Below are 15,143 nucleotides of genomic sequence, written 5' to 3'. Positions count from 1 at the left end.
TACCTGGAACCTGTACATTTCTCCACTTCTAATGTTGTTGTCCACTGTCCCGCCGAAGATGTACATAGCATCTGAGATAACAGCTGCAGCATGGAAAAGTCGCCCACTGGGTAACTAGGGAAAGAAAAGGACAAAATACGTGAGTGAATAAATAAAAACAGCCTTTTTTCTCCCAAGAAAAAGGGCCTGTAAGAGATCAACAGAGAGAAGGGAGAAAAACTCTTCGTAGCCTAAAGCAACATGACCGCTTGCATCCTAAGACTGACATTTCTTTTATTTTAGGATCGTTTCCTTGAACACACTTGCCAGTCACATTTAGAAACATCTGTTCATTACACCTTCCAGCAGCACTGTACATATGCAGGGCTCTGCATATCACAACTGTTACAAAATACATCACTTAGCAAAAACCATGACTCAAAGCTAAGTTTTACATAGGAAAATCAAACATGCTTCTAGAGACAGATTCTGAAAATGTGTTCTCTAGATAAATTTAGGGCTTATTCTGGGCATTATATAGAACCGAAAAGTTGTGTGTGCCCCTTCCCCTGCAGCCCACCGAGGCAAAGCCACCCCACACTGCCCCAGCTGCTCGTAGGGCCGAGGGACTGAGGGCTCACACCACCTCATCCAACACGTGCTTCGCCCCATAGATTTCCAAAGTGGGAAGGAGTCCCTGCAAGTCAAACCTGCAGTGCTCCTCTTACCACAATTTTCTTTCCTATTTCTTCTGAGGTTACACAAACAATACCGATCGAACCAGCACACCTCCCTGAGATATCTACATAAAGTCTTTGAGTGGTGACTGTAACTCTTTTTTCCCTAGTTTGATCAGGCTTGTTATGTTTTCCAGGCAGCAAATCTCATTAAATCTTTGCCTACTAAGTAAAAAGCCCTCTGGTATAAGAAATCTTCTCTTCTTGTACATATTTATAGACACTACTCCAGTAAGCTCAAACATGAAACAACATTATGTTTATCTGGAGAGGCATATTTTCCATGAAGCCATGCTGACTGGCATTTTTCATTACCACCAAATTATCCCTTTCACCACAGCGTCACACAATGGTCTCATTTAGTTTGCTGCTCACCAGAATTTGCATGACTTTTGATTTTCTTCAAACTCCAGCTTGCAGGGACCCAATCCCCCATACGGCAACCAGTACCTGTGTCTCTGATTCTCAGACGTACGGCCACGGTTTTGCTGGCTTTATGTTTGTCTGCACCCGTTCAGGAAGCCATTTGGATTACTCTGGATAAACAAGATGCCTTCTGTCTCCAGCACAGGTCATGGATACATCATTAAAGAACATCTGAACTTAGTGCTAAAAAATACTGCTATGGGAAATTACTGAATAATACTGGTCTACTAGTAAATTCTTGCTGGGCGCCCATTTGATATGTCTCCAAAAGAGGATGGTAGTGCTGCAAAAACAGTCTGTGTTATACAGCCAGCATTCCCTCATACTAGTAATCTCATTTTTCAGCCAGTACATCTTATTTAATTAATCAAACATACGATATTAGGTTAAAAAGACATCAGGGAGTTTATCAACCAAAGCTCCAGTCTCATTCCAAAATATGAACTCTGCTTGCCAAGACCTATTTTTCCAAAACCAGCTGAGCTGACATTAGTTATATTGTATTATCTTCCTTGAAACTGGCTCTCCAATCAGAAAAAACAAACCAACAAAACAAACAAACACACAAACAAACAAAAAACACAACAAAAATAAACTGTCAGATATCAAATGCAGGCCACCTGGCTTGTACTTATTCAGGTCATTTCCCCTGCCTTTTTTTCCCCCCCCTCAAATACATGATACTTTAGCTTTGTTTTTAATCTAAATAATTCTTTAATACCAAAGGATTTGCTTTTAAAAAGTCACCCATTATGTTTAAAAACCACTTACTTTTTTCCAGTCAAAAAAAAACCACTAGAGCATTTTCACAATTGGTGCCAGAAAAGAAACATGAATCATTTGAGTATTTAATCAAGTAACACTTCACTTGCTAGTCACATCATATTTAACTCAAACAATGATTTTTCTTTTGTAATGGTTGGTACCAGAGCGGTCAGGTAAGCAGAGTCTTGCTATTTACTAATTAACTTAAGCAATCAACACAAGCCTACTTTTTTAATACACACGTTGCATTTTTAAACCGAGTACTGAGAGAAACGTACATATTGTAGGATAACCCACAGAAAGGAAGGCCATGCACAGTTCATCAAAACATTCTGCAGCCCAGGGTCTCTCAGGATCCTCGCTTTGCTAAATGAGAGGAGCAGAATTTGGGCCAGCCCAGAACTTCCCGCTGGGGCTGCAGCCCTGCTGAGCGCCCGATGCCACGGCCACAAACCCCCAGGACCGAGGCTCTGGCCACAGCAGGTACCTTCCTACATTTCAGTGTGTGTCATCAACAATTTGGAACAATTTAACTGGGGTTACGCTGGACGTTCCATCACGGGGAATTCTCCAATCTACAAAGCGTGTTTTTCTAAAATCTGAACCTACCTCACACAGGAACTACTGCTGGAGCTCAGATGATGTGCGTGACACAGCCCAGGTGACTGCAGCCTAGTCTCACCTATAAGGAAAGCAGCTCCTACGCTACAGACCTGGCGTTCCCAGTCATTCCCAGCTCAGACAGTGCTGGAAAACAGGGGCCATGGAGAAGAATCCTCGGGCTCTGCAGTCTCAGGGCTGGGCACTCACGTCCTCCTGCAGGCAGGGCGCTAACCCAACATCCTTCCTTCCATTCCAGGAATGGAAAAGTAGCAAGGAGAAAATATTCAGAACTCAACGAATAAAAACAGAAAGGTTCAAAGAGCTCAGGGGAGTGAACAGCTGGAGAGAGGCACGCCGGGCTGCATGCTCCCCAGTCTGATGCCAGACACCAAAACATCCTGCCCTATCGTCAATCTTTTGCTGGGAGACCGCCCAAGCTGACAGAATCAGCTGCTGAATGTGCTCAAGCCAAGTGCAGTTTAAATGGAACAGGTATGAAATAATAGCTGTTTTGCTAGCTGGGATGGCCAAAAAGCCTCCCAGCATGGGACTCTGTGGAGAACAGAAGACGAGAGAATTTACAAAACCTGAAACAGAGCCACAAAAGCTCCGTGCCACATTCGATACTGGGGTCCTGGAGCTGTGTGGCCTGATTTTAAACAGCAGAGATAACAGCCATCGCTCTGCTCGTTGTCCACAGACTGTGTTTCACAGACCGTGCACAGGAGAAACCCCGCAAGTTGTCCTCCCTGAGGCTGAGAGCCCAGCTGTAATTCAGGCAGTGCGTGACCTACTCAATCCGAGCATGGTTTCTGCAGGTATTTTTATACTTGTGTTTTCCTCAGTACTGAAAAAAGTCTCATCCCTTGTACTATGCACACAGTCAAATCTGATTGGGTAAAAAAACAACAAAAAAAAAACAACAAGAAGGGCACTTCATGCAAAGGTGGGGTGAGAATCAGAGTGTCTAATGGAGGAGACCTGTCTAAGACTGTGAAGGGCAGCGCTGAGCATAACAGGGTTGCAGCTACCAGACCACAATCCCCTGCCTGAGCCTGAATGAGAGTACAGAATCGCCAATTTTCAACATGCAATCACTCTCCTACAAGTAACTGGGTAGGCAGAAAAAGGTGTATTGTGTTTCCTCCTGTGAAAGCTAGTGCTTGTGCTGCATCTTCTTTGCTGTGATTTAAGCATTAATGACTCCAACTCTTGTCCGTCTCACTAGAAACACAGAGAAGAGCCTCGCTCTGCTTTCTGCAGCAACTGTTGATGCATTTCAAAATACGTGCTTCACCTCACATCTCTCCTTCACTAGGCATCTCCAGCTCTTCCAGCTTTTTGCTGGGGTCATGTTTGCTGACTGCTCTTACTGCTTCGCTAGGGATGCTCCTGATGGGCCACGTATCTGAACACACATCTGCACAAATAAAGGTGTGGTGTATTCAAACTGCCTCAGACAACAAAACTATCACTCAAATATATGGTTAGCAACTCCTTGCACACAACAATGTAAGCCAAAGTTATGGTTAGGAACGGCTGCTTTCAGAGGAACAAAGTCAGTGTAGAGAAAATGAGAAGTTCAGCTTTTGTTTTGCAGTGCAACACATTCATCCTAATCTTCTTTTATGAGTCAGCTGTCCCCAAGCACGCTCGTGACATAAGAATGTGTTGGTTGTTCTCATTTTGGTGTTGGAAAAGAAGCTCAAAAACTTCCCAATGTCATCCGTGCTACCCTACCCTTTGAACCTTGCCCATCAGCTCCCAGCTGGCTCATCACCCCTTCCAAGGCAAAGCTCAACCCTTTCTCCTCACCTTCCCAGCCCATCGTTCTGGTCGCATGAGCTACCTCACTGTGTCTGGTGAGGTCTGCGACTGCATGGCCTTCTAATTCCTCCTATTTCCAAAGCCAGGTTTGTGTAGAGGCAGCTGAGATGTGCTGCTTTCACAAGGACAGAGCCAGAACTTTCCCAATCGTGTTGTCCACCAGATGCTTCCTCACTGTCTCCCCTGCCTTCCCTTTTCATCAGATTACGACAAACCCTTCCTTGCGGTAGCTTTGTGTAAATATTCCAGATAACACACTGAGAATTGCACTCAGGATTATGATGATGAGAGGCACAACACCTTACAGCTAGGCCTGGGTAAGGCATGCTTAATGATAAAGGTACACCAGTACACCCACTGGTAAAGCCCTCCTGGGATAACAACAGCTGCTACCTGAAACCAGCACTCTAAAAATACAACTTGAGTCTGGCAGGCGAGATAATTCATGCAAACTATAGTTTTTATTTGTAGTAACTGTGATTTCGGTACGGGTTTCTTAAGGGAGTTTCAGTAAGGGAGCTGCTGGTGGAACTGGGTTCGCACCTGAATCCAGGCAGCTGTCGCTCCTCTTGCTCCGAGCACACAGAAAGCTGTTAAAACCACAGATGTGTCACCAGTCTGACTGTATTTGTCACCTCTAGGTCCCATTCTTATCTCTCAATCAACGTGATCTCCTTACTTTATTAGCAGTGCCTGACAGAAAGAATTTTAGGCTCAATCCTGACAGCTCTCATGATCTGGGCTGGCACCACTCCCCACGACACACTGCCCTGCTTCATCTGTCCAAGTGTTTTCCCTAGTTAAGGTTAATGGGATTTGCAATCTGAGGTTCCTTTCAAGCTGGAATCTTTGCTTTCAAGAGCAGATCTCATCAGTCACCCTTTCTTCCCTTCCAGTATACCTCTCCATGCTACTGCCAGGATTTAAACCATCATTTTCAAAATGCAAGTATTTCAGAACTTTTTTTTTTTTTTTTTTTTGGGGGGGGAAAGGGGCATTTCTTGCACTCAGAACTCATTTCAATGCCCAGTCTAGACAGCACAAATTGAGAGCTTGTCCTGTGGCACTCCTCGGGGTTCTGATTTGACTTACAAAGCTGTGCATTAGTTCTGCTTCTCCCTGTGCTAGAGCCTAGCAATCATTCAAATAGTTGAGATTAGAGCCCTGAGCATCAACTCTGGTGCTGATTCCACATACTTTAAAATAAACTTAATTAAACCTGCGCAAACCTCAACATAAAGTCATTGGTTTCAATTTTAACCTCACCAGGAATACATTCAGCTTTACTTAAAGTCCTTAACGAATTAAGTTGAATCAACGTAAAAGTAGAATTAAATCAAATGAATAGTTTTCACTCAGGGGTCTATAACTGCCTTCTATAAGCAATTTACAACTCATGTGCAGAGTTGAAGCTTAAGTGGTTCCTAGATTACAGCTTAAGGTGAAAAGTCTCAAGATAAATTCAAGGAAAAAAAAAAAAAGGAGTGGAGGAGAGAAAGTATATATAAGACCGAAATTTATTTCTCTCTCCTGGAATAGAATTTTATTTTATTTTTTTTCACTTCTGTATGTTTCTTTATTTACCTCTGAGTCTGCTGTGGGTGGCTGCTTAACTGTTGTTATGCCGAAATCTAAACCAAATACATCCCAAGATTTTTTTTAAACCACGTTCTTCTGAGGGCAAGGAAGGAGCTTCTTCTGGGGCAGATACTCTCTCAGCCACTTCTGGATGGGAAACCTGGTTATGAGATTTAAAAACGGTACCGTGTAAAAGTATAGATGGGAGGCATGAGAGACTGGACACTGAGCAGGAGTCCTCCTGCGGCTGAAGCTCCAAAAGATCATGCCATATATCCAGAACATTCAGAATTGGTCCAGAGAAGCATCAGAGTCTTGCCTGCAGCCTGCCACTGTGACTGAACAATTCAACAGATTAGTCATGTTGTTTGCTTACGCTTTTTGCAACAACAGATGTACGCGGCAATTAAAACCTTAAGCATTAATTCCTCTTTGTCTGCCATCTCCCTCCACTGGCTCTTCGTGAGGGGCTAAGGATTTGGTTTATTGCAAGCAGGAAGAATTCAGATCGCAAACAAAGATGACAGAGAGGCAATATCTCAAACATTCCCACTGTCAGACAGATTTCCCAAATTTGGCTTGATCAAAGAATGGTGCAGACGGAGCACCACCAAGAGACAACCCGTACCTCAAGTCAAAGCTAGCTAACATGTTTGGAAAAGGACAAAGTAAAACTTTTTCTACAGCTAATAACAGCCAAGCTTGCCTGTTACACCACGCGTTGGCTGCTCCTTGTGGCCAAGCGCTCACCCGGCCCTACTCATGGTCCAAATGCAGCTCCTCGGCACTTCTGTCAAGAAATCTGGGTCAGTTACAAAAGTTTCTATGAATCTCTTCCAAGCTTTGTCATGGTAAGCTTCCTTCTCTTGGCTGTGAAGAGTACATTAGCTACATACACTGTTATTGCAGGCAGGGAGTATTTGTGTTGCTTCCAGGGTTTATCTTGTATCGCCTATTCATTTCTCAACGCATTGCTAACGTTTTCCATCCTTTCTCAGAGTGAAATTTCAACACTCTGTGCAGTATTAGGAACTAGCTAAAATCAAATCCACTGCAGCCACATTTCAAGGCTCTGCTTTCTCATTCTCTCAGCTTCTCAAACACCATCCTGTATTTATAGGATGCATTTCTAATTGTGTAACTTCTGTCCTCGCCCCCATATGCGAAAGAGCACGTATTAAACCAGCTGATCACTGTGCTGAACTCCAAAGCCCAGATCTCTTTCGCAGCCTAGGGTCATCGATGAGTATCCAGTACCACCAACAACTCTAAGCCAAAACAAAGTAAAAAGACCTAAAGCCATCAATAAGAAAATCTGGTGAACCAACGTAAAGATTAAAAATATATATATTTTTTTTCCTCTGAAACTGTAAGAAAACCATAAGCTCCAAGTCCAAATAGGAAGTCATTACTAGTAGCTGATTACACTCAAGAGATGCTTCTGCGCTATCATACTAGGCAGCAGCATAAAATGCTCAAACAGATGGGCAGACAGAGCTTTGGATGTTTATTAAGTTCAAGGGGATTTAGGGACTAAAAATATTTTCACATGCTGAGTGCAGAAAAATCTATAAACTTTCCAGGCAAAATTGGAACAGAACCATTTTAGAGTGAATTTCAATAGGTCAGAGCTCTGCAAATGTGCAAGGAAGCAGAATGCAACTGCTGAATTGCTTTGTTGTGCCCTTCCTTAGAAAGTGATTCCTTTCTAAGGAACAGAAGTTATTCCTTTCTAAGAATAAGGCAATGGACTCACCTGTCCTAGACAACGATGGCTTATGGCACCAGACAGTAAACAAAGTGCTGTTTACAATCCAGGCAGCACCCATGGATTTTAAAACTCTTGCAAGATGTTAACCTAGGAACACAGCTTGGGTAAAGGCTTCTTTCACCTTTAAGCAGGATCAGTCAGCTAACCACTGGCCAGGCAACCCCACCTTCAGTCCTGAGAAGGTTATGGGGCAAACCCTCCTGGAAGCTGCTTCCACCACATGAAGGAGATGGCTGGGAACAGTCAGCAAGGATTTAGCAAATAACTCTTTCCTAACTAATCTGATTGTCTTCTGCAAAATGCTGACTGGCTTGACAGATTAGAGGAGGGTACCACGTTCTCGGCACATCTGTAGCCGACATCAAATTGCCTGCAGTGGCTGAAATGCTCGAGGCTGCTTTTCAGGAGGACTTAGCCAGGGTGGAAAAATGGGCTGATGGTTGTCTCATGAAGTTCAGCTAAGGCAAATGCAAAGTCCCATCCCTGGGATAGAATAATTCCTTGCAATGATCCAGCCTGGGGACTGTCTGGCTGGAAAGCAACTTTGCAGGAAAAACCTGGCAGTCATGGTAGAGAACAAGCTTAACAGGAGTGAGCAGCGTTCTCCTGCAGGGAGGCCAACAGCAGCCTCAGCTGTATCAGCAAACATTTAGCCAGCAGGCTGAGGAAAGTCATTTTCCCTCCTGTGTTCAGCAGTTATGAGATGCCATCTGAAGTCCTCTGCCCAATTTTGGGCTCTCCAGTACGAGAAAGGCACTGACCTACTGGAACAGGTCTAGTGCAAGGCTAAGGAGATGATGGGGCTGAAGCACGTGATGCTTGATCTGTAAAGAGAAGAGAATTTGAAGGAGATATCTGACTGAAAGTACTGACAGGAAGAGTGCAGAGGAGACATTCCTCTGCCAGGTGCCCAGTGGAAAGCCAGCAGGCACCAGCCGTCAGTTAGAGCATGGGAAATTCTCACTTGGTATAAAGGGAAGACAGCTATTACCACGATGGTGGACAAACGCTGCGACAGGAGCATGGAGAGGCTGTTGGATTGCTGTTCTTAGAAACACACACAACTCCTCTGGGAAAGGTCCCGGGTGCCCAGCCCTAAGCGTACCTGCTGTGAAGAGGAGGTTAGACTCGAGAACTCCAGAGGTCCCTTCCAACCAGCCTGCTTCTGTAATTTCAAGATTCCCACCCATTCTTTAACATACTCCAGGTATGAAACTCTGGCTAAGCTCCTGTTATGATGGAAATTTAATTTACGTCTAAGATGGAAATTTAGCTTTTCCTTTCCCCTCTTATTTTCCTGATTGTACCATACAAGAAGATAAGGAATTAAAACTCTATCACGGATACCTAGAAAGGGCCTCATTAAAGGTCATTTCCATTCCTCTGCCCCAACCAGGGTCAACAACACATATTTCATTCCTGAGAGAGGTTCATCTAACCAGTTCTTAAAGATTTCCAGCAGCAGCTTTCTAAAAACTTCTCATGAAATCTTCAGCACTGCAATTCTGTGAGTAAGTTGAAAATATTTTGTCTGCAACCTAAAAGTTGAAGACCGTGATGAAGAAACTGAAATGCAGGATAAAGCACTAGATACAAAAACAAAGCCATAAATGAGTAAGCTTGGTGTGATATCAGCTCTTCCAGAGACTTTGTACTTGTGGTTGTGGTAAGTAATAGGGGACGGGACCGTGGACATGATTTGATATTCCACTCAGCTGAAAATGAGATTTTTTCCACTTGATATGCACTAGAGAATACAGCATGGAAACTGAGAGCTCAGTTCTTTACCAGTAACACTCAAAAACACACTGCTATCACTGCAAAGGTTGGAATAGGAGCCAATCAGTAACTTACTTGAAGATTACTGTACTACTACTAAACCCATTTTCTTTTAAAATAATTTCTATACATATGTTGCAAAATTGAAAAAGTGGTCTGAATGTATAAATCGTCAGAGAGGATTAGGCACAGTTTAAAGAGCAAGGGCTGCTGAATCCAATGAACATGTCTCAAAGGCCCGCAAACTGCAATCTAGCAGCAGATTACAAAGATCAAGTGACCAAACACTTGCTTCTTTTTGGAACCCTGGTGTGTCTTCAGAGATCAAATTACCGCAATTGTACTTTTGGGATCTCAATTTGACTTCCTGTATAAAACAACCTACAAGACTTCCTTGAAGCAGCACTGAAGCCTTTCTTTTAGGAAAGCTTTCTCTTTAGAAAATATCATACCCTGTTTTAGGAGTAGTGAAGAATGTACCAAAGAACTCTGATAAAATGTTCCAGCGAATCATTACTCTCATTCTTCACCATACCTGTAAACTTTTAATTTCCTTCTCTTTTTTTAGTCTGAATATTTCCAGTTTCAAGTTGAAGCCACTGGATCTTGCTTTATACTTTACCGATAGATTAAAAACCCTCTAGTTTCCCAAGTAGGCCAATGCAGAATTCATTTCCTAAACTCTCCCTATAAAGACTATGCTTCACAGCTGTTTCACTGTGTTTCCCAGACTTTAATCATTTTCAGATTTCTTCTCTGAACAACCTCCTTGATCTGTAAACACAAGATGGTAAGATATTATACTGGAAGATTTATCTAAGAAACACAAGAGTAATGTATTTATGTTCCTAAATGATGCTACGCTATGTCAGCTTGTAGAGCCAAGAATATCATTAGCACTTCCAGCCATGTTACATTACAGGGAGCTTGTCTCAGCTCCCCACAATGACTAAAGTTTTTAAGTCATTGTTTCCTAGGATACTGTTACAGGAAACAGTTAAGCATAGACCACATATCCTGTTCTTAGATATGTTACTTTACAGACATACTGAAATATGTTGTGTGTCTGTGCCCACCTTAACAAGAAATCCAAATCACTGGGTGGCCTCTTATTTCAATCATTAAAACTCCAGACAATTAGAAAATACCAGGGGGAAGCTGTGATTTCCTGTTTACTTTCAAGGTCATTGAAAAAAAGTTTTAAATAGTGCGACAAGAAGGGGTCTCTAAGGGACCTAAGCAGAATCACATGCAGAGTCACCACTCCTCATTCAAAACCTTAGTTAAAATCTTTCAGTTATCCAGCCTTATATCCGTTTAACGTGAATCATGTTAATACTGCATTGTTCTAGCTTCTTCCTGGTAAGTGAGCTACAGAAATATATGCCTTCTGCCTATCATCCACATGAGCCTGAATTTTTCTTTCTCTGGGATCATGGTGTAAGAGCACATCATAAACATCACTCAGAAAGGATATGAATGTAGACTTGACAAAAAGAAATCAAGGTGTGTAACTGTCTTAACCATAGTCTAATAACCATTTTTTAAAAATAAATCATATATTTTTCTAGATGTCTCTCTAGTTTACTGAGCACAAACTTGAAAAGGTCACTGGTATGACAATTTTGATTAAAAAAAAATATTTTCTAAAAAGGATGCAGCACCAAACACTACATTTTATTTACAATCATACGAAGTATCAGTCTTCTCTCGAGACTGTGAAATGCCAAATTTTATCTCTAATAGCAGAATACGATACCCTGGCAACTACGCTCACCACATCTGAAAGCAATGAGATCTTGTCAGGGGCCTCATTGCAGGAATTCAGAGTTTTGTTCACATAATAATATTTCTTTTGCCTGAAGATACCTCAGCGGGTGTAACTGATATCTGCACAGGGAGACTGTGGCAGACTCATCCATGGCAGGATGAGTAAGTACTTTTAATCCTTCTTAGCTGCCCACAAACCATATCACAGTAATCCATCTGAAGAACTCCAGAACTGTGCCTTAAAGTAAGGCAGAAAAGGTTACCAACACATTAACCTCCTTTTTTCTTTATTAAAAAAAAAAAAAAAAAGTAAATCAAATAATAGAGCTTTGAAAGTCAGAACTGTATGTTGCTCTTGGCTTTGAAAGGCCTAATTGTGAAACTAAAATGTTCCACAAGCCAAGCATTAAGAAATTTCTCTTTTAACTTCAGGAAAGGCAGGCTGCTCGCTAGTACCTGCAGTCGCTGGGGAGTCGATGGCAATTAGCCTGGTAAGAGGGGAGCAACCCATACACATTTTAAACTCACCTTCCTAACGCTTTGTGAGGAAGCAGAATTTTCTTCCTGTTCCTACAACAGGACCTTGTCCTCTACAGTGCAGGTGGCTGCTTCCAAACACCATTTTTGATTCTGTGTGACTGCACACACAAAGGGGGTCAGTGCTGATGTGCTTCCCTGCCAGACCTCAAGCTCCCTGCCTTTGCCTGCAGCGTGCTCCTCTGCTCTAGTACAAACCACGGCTGCTGTGTGCGTGCGTGTACATCTGTCTGCTGGGAGGCCACTGTGATAGATGGGGCATCTTCCCTCCTGCTGCCTGCTGATTTTTTGTGCTCTTCCAAGCTTCGCTACAAAGGGAAGGATATTTTGAGTTCGGTAGAAAAAATCAAGCGCAACAAAGAAATAGGAAAATCTATTTAAATTAGTTTTAAGTTCTCTGATTGTCCTATTTAAAGGAAATCGAGCACCTCAAGAAGCTTGAGCAATGTTATACAGACAAGCAAGGACACGGACCTGATATTCCTCCAGCTGCCTTAGAAAAGAAGAACCACCAACTGTGAAAATCATCTAACAGAGAAAAGATGGAGAATAGCCCCGCATGCTCTGTAAAATACATATGTACATATATTACAGTACCAAGAAAAGGCCGGAGGAAATATGGATTGCAACTGTGCAGCTCAGAAAGCATGGCTTGCCACTCACTATGATTTCCTAACAGCGTAACAGAGGAGTTCCTGGTTTATTTTTGAACTGCTGATCTCTTTTCAATTCAGGACCCTCTCTTCTGTTTTGTTTTTTTAAGTCATTTTCCAATCCTCCATGCCACAGCAAAGCACTATCAACAATACTGAGAGACCTGAGCAGTGAACAAAAACAGGTCCACAGCCAGACTCATTTCCAGTCTGTCTCTACCCGTTTAGCGAAAATGCAGAAAATGCAAGACTGTCTCAGTGCACCTACAGCACCTGATACATGATAGCTGCCTGTCCTCAAAAACTGCTTCCATGTCCTTCATGGAACTAGCCCTGTTAACAGCAAAATTGTGCTGCTTTCGCAAGGGCAAAAGCCTCGAGATTCCTGTCTTATTTTACATGCCACCTTCCACGTTGCCCTTAACAGGGTAGCAGGGACAAATGCCATTTCCACCTGCCAGCCAACAGTTCATTTCTATGACTGGCTTACGTCTGAAAAGTCCAGATCACTCCCAGGATCAGTCTGAAAAGCTTCTCCGGTCTGGCTCTGCATCTTAGTTCAGGAACAAAGAAGACAGAAAGGCAGCAGTGTCTGATATTCATGATGAACAAGAGTAAGATCTTTTGCAAAGCACTTTAAAAATCACTCCTGAATTAAGAGATAAATCAATGCTGTTCCCTCTCATTTTGAACTCTGGAGACTTTACCCACTCAGTGCTAAAAGTCCAAAAGAAGAAAGAATAATGGAAATGCATCACATCAATCTACAGAAGAGGTGAAATCCAATTTTTCATATGAAAGTTAGCCTGCTCACGTACTTGCTCTAGCTGTGGCACTATTAAGCAAAGTTGGTCTTTGATGGTCTCTTCTCTCTTTCCAAACAACCCGAAACATTACAGAATGGGATCTACCTTCCCAAAGATAGTCACATCTTTAAAAAACGGGGATGCCTTTTTATTGATTTCACATTAAAATAAATCAGCTTCATAAAGCATAAAATAGGCTACCTTGAAATACTTTAGTCAAATAATTTTTCAAAATCAGGCCCACATCCATTGTTAATTTACAAGAGGTGTGTAAATGGGATTTTCCTATTCATGAAATGCTGAATTATGTATCTGTGTAAACAATTAAAATACAGCGCAGCAGTCAAAGATGTAAGCACCTCTGTCATACCAATTCTGGCAAAATTAGTAAATCTGCATTTGATCCTAACCCATGTAATATTCATCCCTTTACAGTATAACCTTAATCTCCACAGTTCTCTAGAGAGCACACAAGCATCTAGGCATTTCTTCACCACCCATCAGCTAATACAAATACTCTAAACCTACTGCTAAATCAGCTGAAATATTTTAAATTGGCTTAAAACCAATTGGCTTAAAGCAAATTCTATTAAAATGACCAAATACAGTCAACATAGCCATTCCAAATCCAGGAAGTACGTATAATAGTAGAGGCTTCAGAAAAACTATTTTTCTTTTGCATGCTGGGAAAGAGATGATTAGAGGCCACCCCATTTGCTAATATCATGCACTCAGCACTTCAGTTCTGCAATGCCAGGTTATCTCAGAGACGAGTCTTTATCGGTGTGCTATGAAAAGAGATCAACATTTTATCGCATGATCACTACCAGTCCACAGGGTGAGATTATTCTTAATCTTGTCGGGCTGACTCACAACTTGAATTACAAGTCTTTTACAGTATTTCTTTAAACAGCACTAAGCAAAGTTTTAAACATGACTGCAGACTAATAGTAAATCTGACTAACGTTCACAGGCTGCTATCCATAATCCTTCAGCTGCTTAACCATTAGTGGGAAGGAACTATTATTATTTAACTAAAAGCCTCTGTCCTTGTCAAAAACATGTCCATAACCTGTCAGCAAAACCAAAAAGCGAACGTTTTACCTCACTGTCCGGGCTGGGTTGGATAACCTCCCAGGTCTGAGAGTCCACATCATAGCAGTGAAGTTCGTTGGGCAGCGTGTTGTCTGCAGCACCACCAAACACGTAGAGATGCCGGTCAAATGCCACCATGGTGTGGCCGTACCGTCGCTGTGGAGGAGGAGGGGAGCCCCGCAGCAAGTGCTCAGTAGGAATTCGTGTCCAGCTGAAACACCAAACATAAAACAGAGTGCATCTTTCACATTTATCTTGAAAGTAAGCTTCTCGCTCTCACTCAGATTATACAAATTAACAAGAGAAGCCCATTAGAGTTGATACTGAAGCCACACAACCACAGGCAACTGCAAACCCCTTAAACTTCTCAGAGACCTACATCAGCTCCATGTTGCTAAACAGCTGAGAATGTCATAAAGTCAATGCATCTCCTTAACCTAGACATGTTTATGTAAACCCCAGCAGCTCAAAGGCCACAACTTGGGAAGGAATTAGTGATCTACTGTCACACATTTTAACAGCTAACCCTTTAAACAGCAGCATTCTGATTACGTAGCACATTTCAGCAAGGCATTGCTTATTCACGATGATATCACTATTTCAGCCAAGGATTTGAGGCAGTTGGCTGTTTCACTTGTGGTTCCACATCAGCCAGTTCCACTGGTAACCAGACAGACCAGGTTTCCAGAACAGACCATAAGATCTGCATGCCCACCTCATGGCATTTTTCTCTCACCAGAGGGGTCACATTCTCAGAGCAACAGTCAGCACTCCAGGCAAGTCACACTAAATGTCTGGAACTGAATACTCAAGATGT

At 42.4% G+C, this 15,143-nt stretch overlaps 1 protein-coding gene across 1 annotated transcript in view; it reads right to left on the bottom strand.

The window, feature by feature from the left end:
* LZTR1 (leucine zipper like post translational regulator 1) overlaps window positions 1–15,143 on the bottom strand; it is a 34,550-nt gene that overhangs the window by 13,842 nt on the left and 5,565 nt on the right. Inside the window, exons 9-10 of the mRNA XM_084498207.1 lie at window positions 14,336–14,537; window positions 4–114 (exon numbers count right to left, since the gene is read on the bottom strand). Of these exons, the coding sequence (XP_084354333.1) occupies window positions 4–114; window positions 14,336–14,537 (313 nt within the window). The remainder of the gene's footprint in view (window positions 1–3; window positions 115–14,335; window positions 14,538–15,143) is intronic.

The sequence above is a fragment of the Aythya ferina genome (genome assembly GCF_964211825.1).
Source record: "Aythya ferina genome assembly, chromosome: 25".
NCBI classification, from domain to species: domain Eukaryota; kingdom Metazoa; phylum Chordata; class Aves; order Anseriformes; family Anatidae; genus Aythya; species Aythya ferina.
Note: the sequence above shows the minus strand (reverse complement) of the source record. Positions and strands in the feature narration are given on the sequence as shown.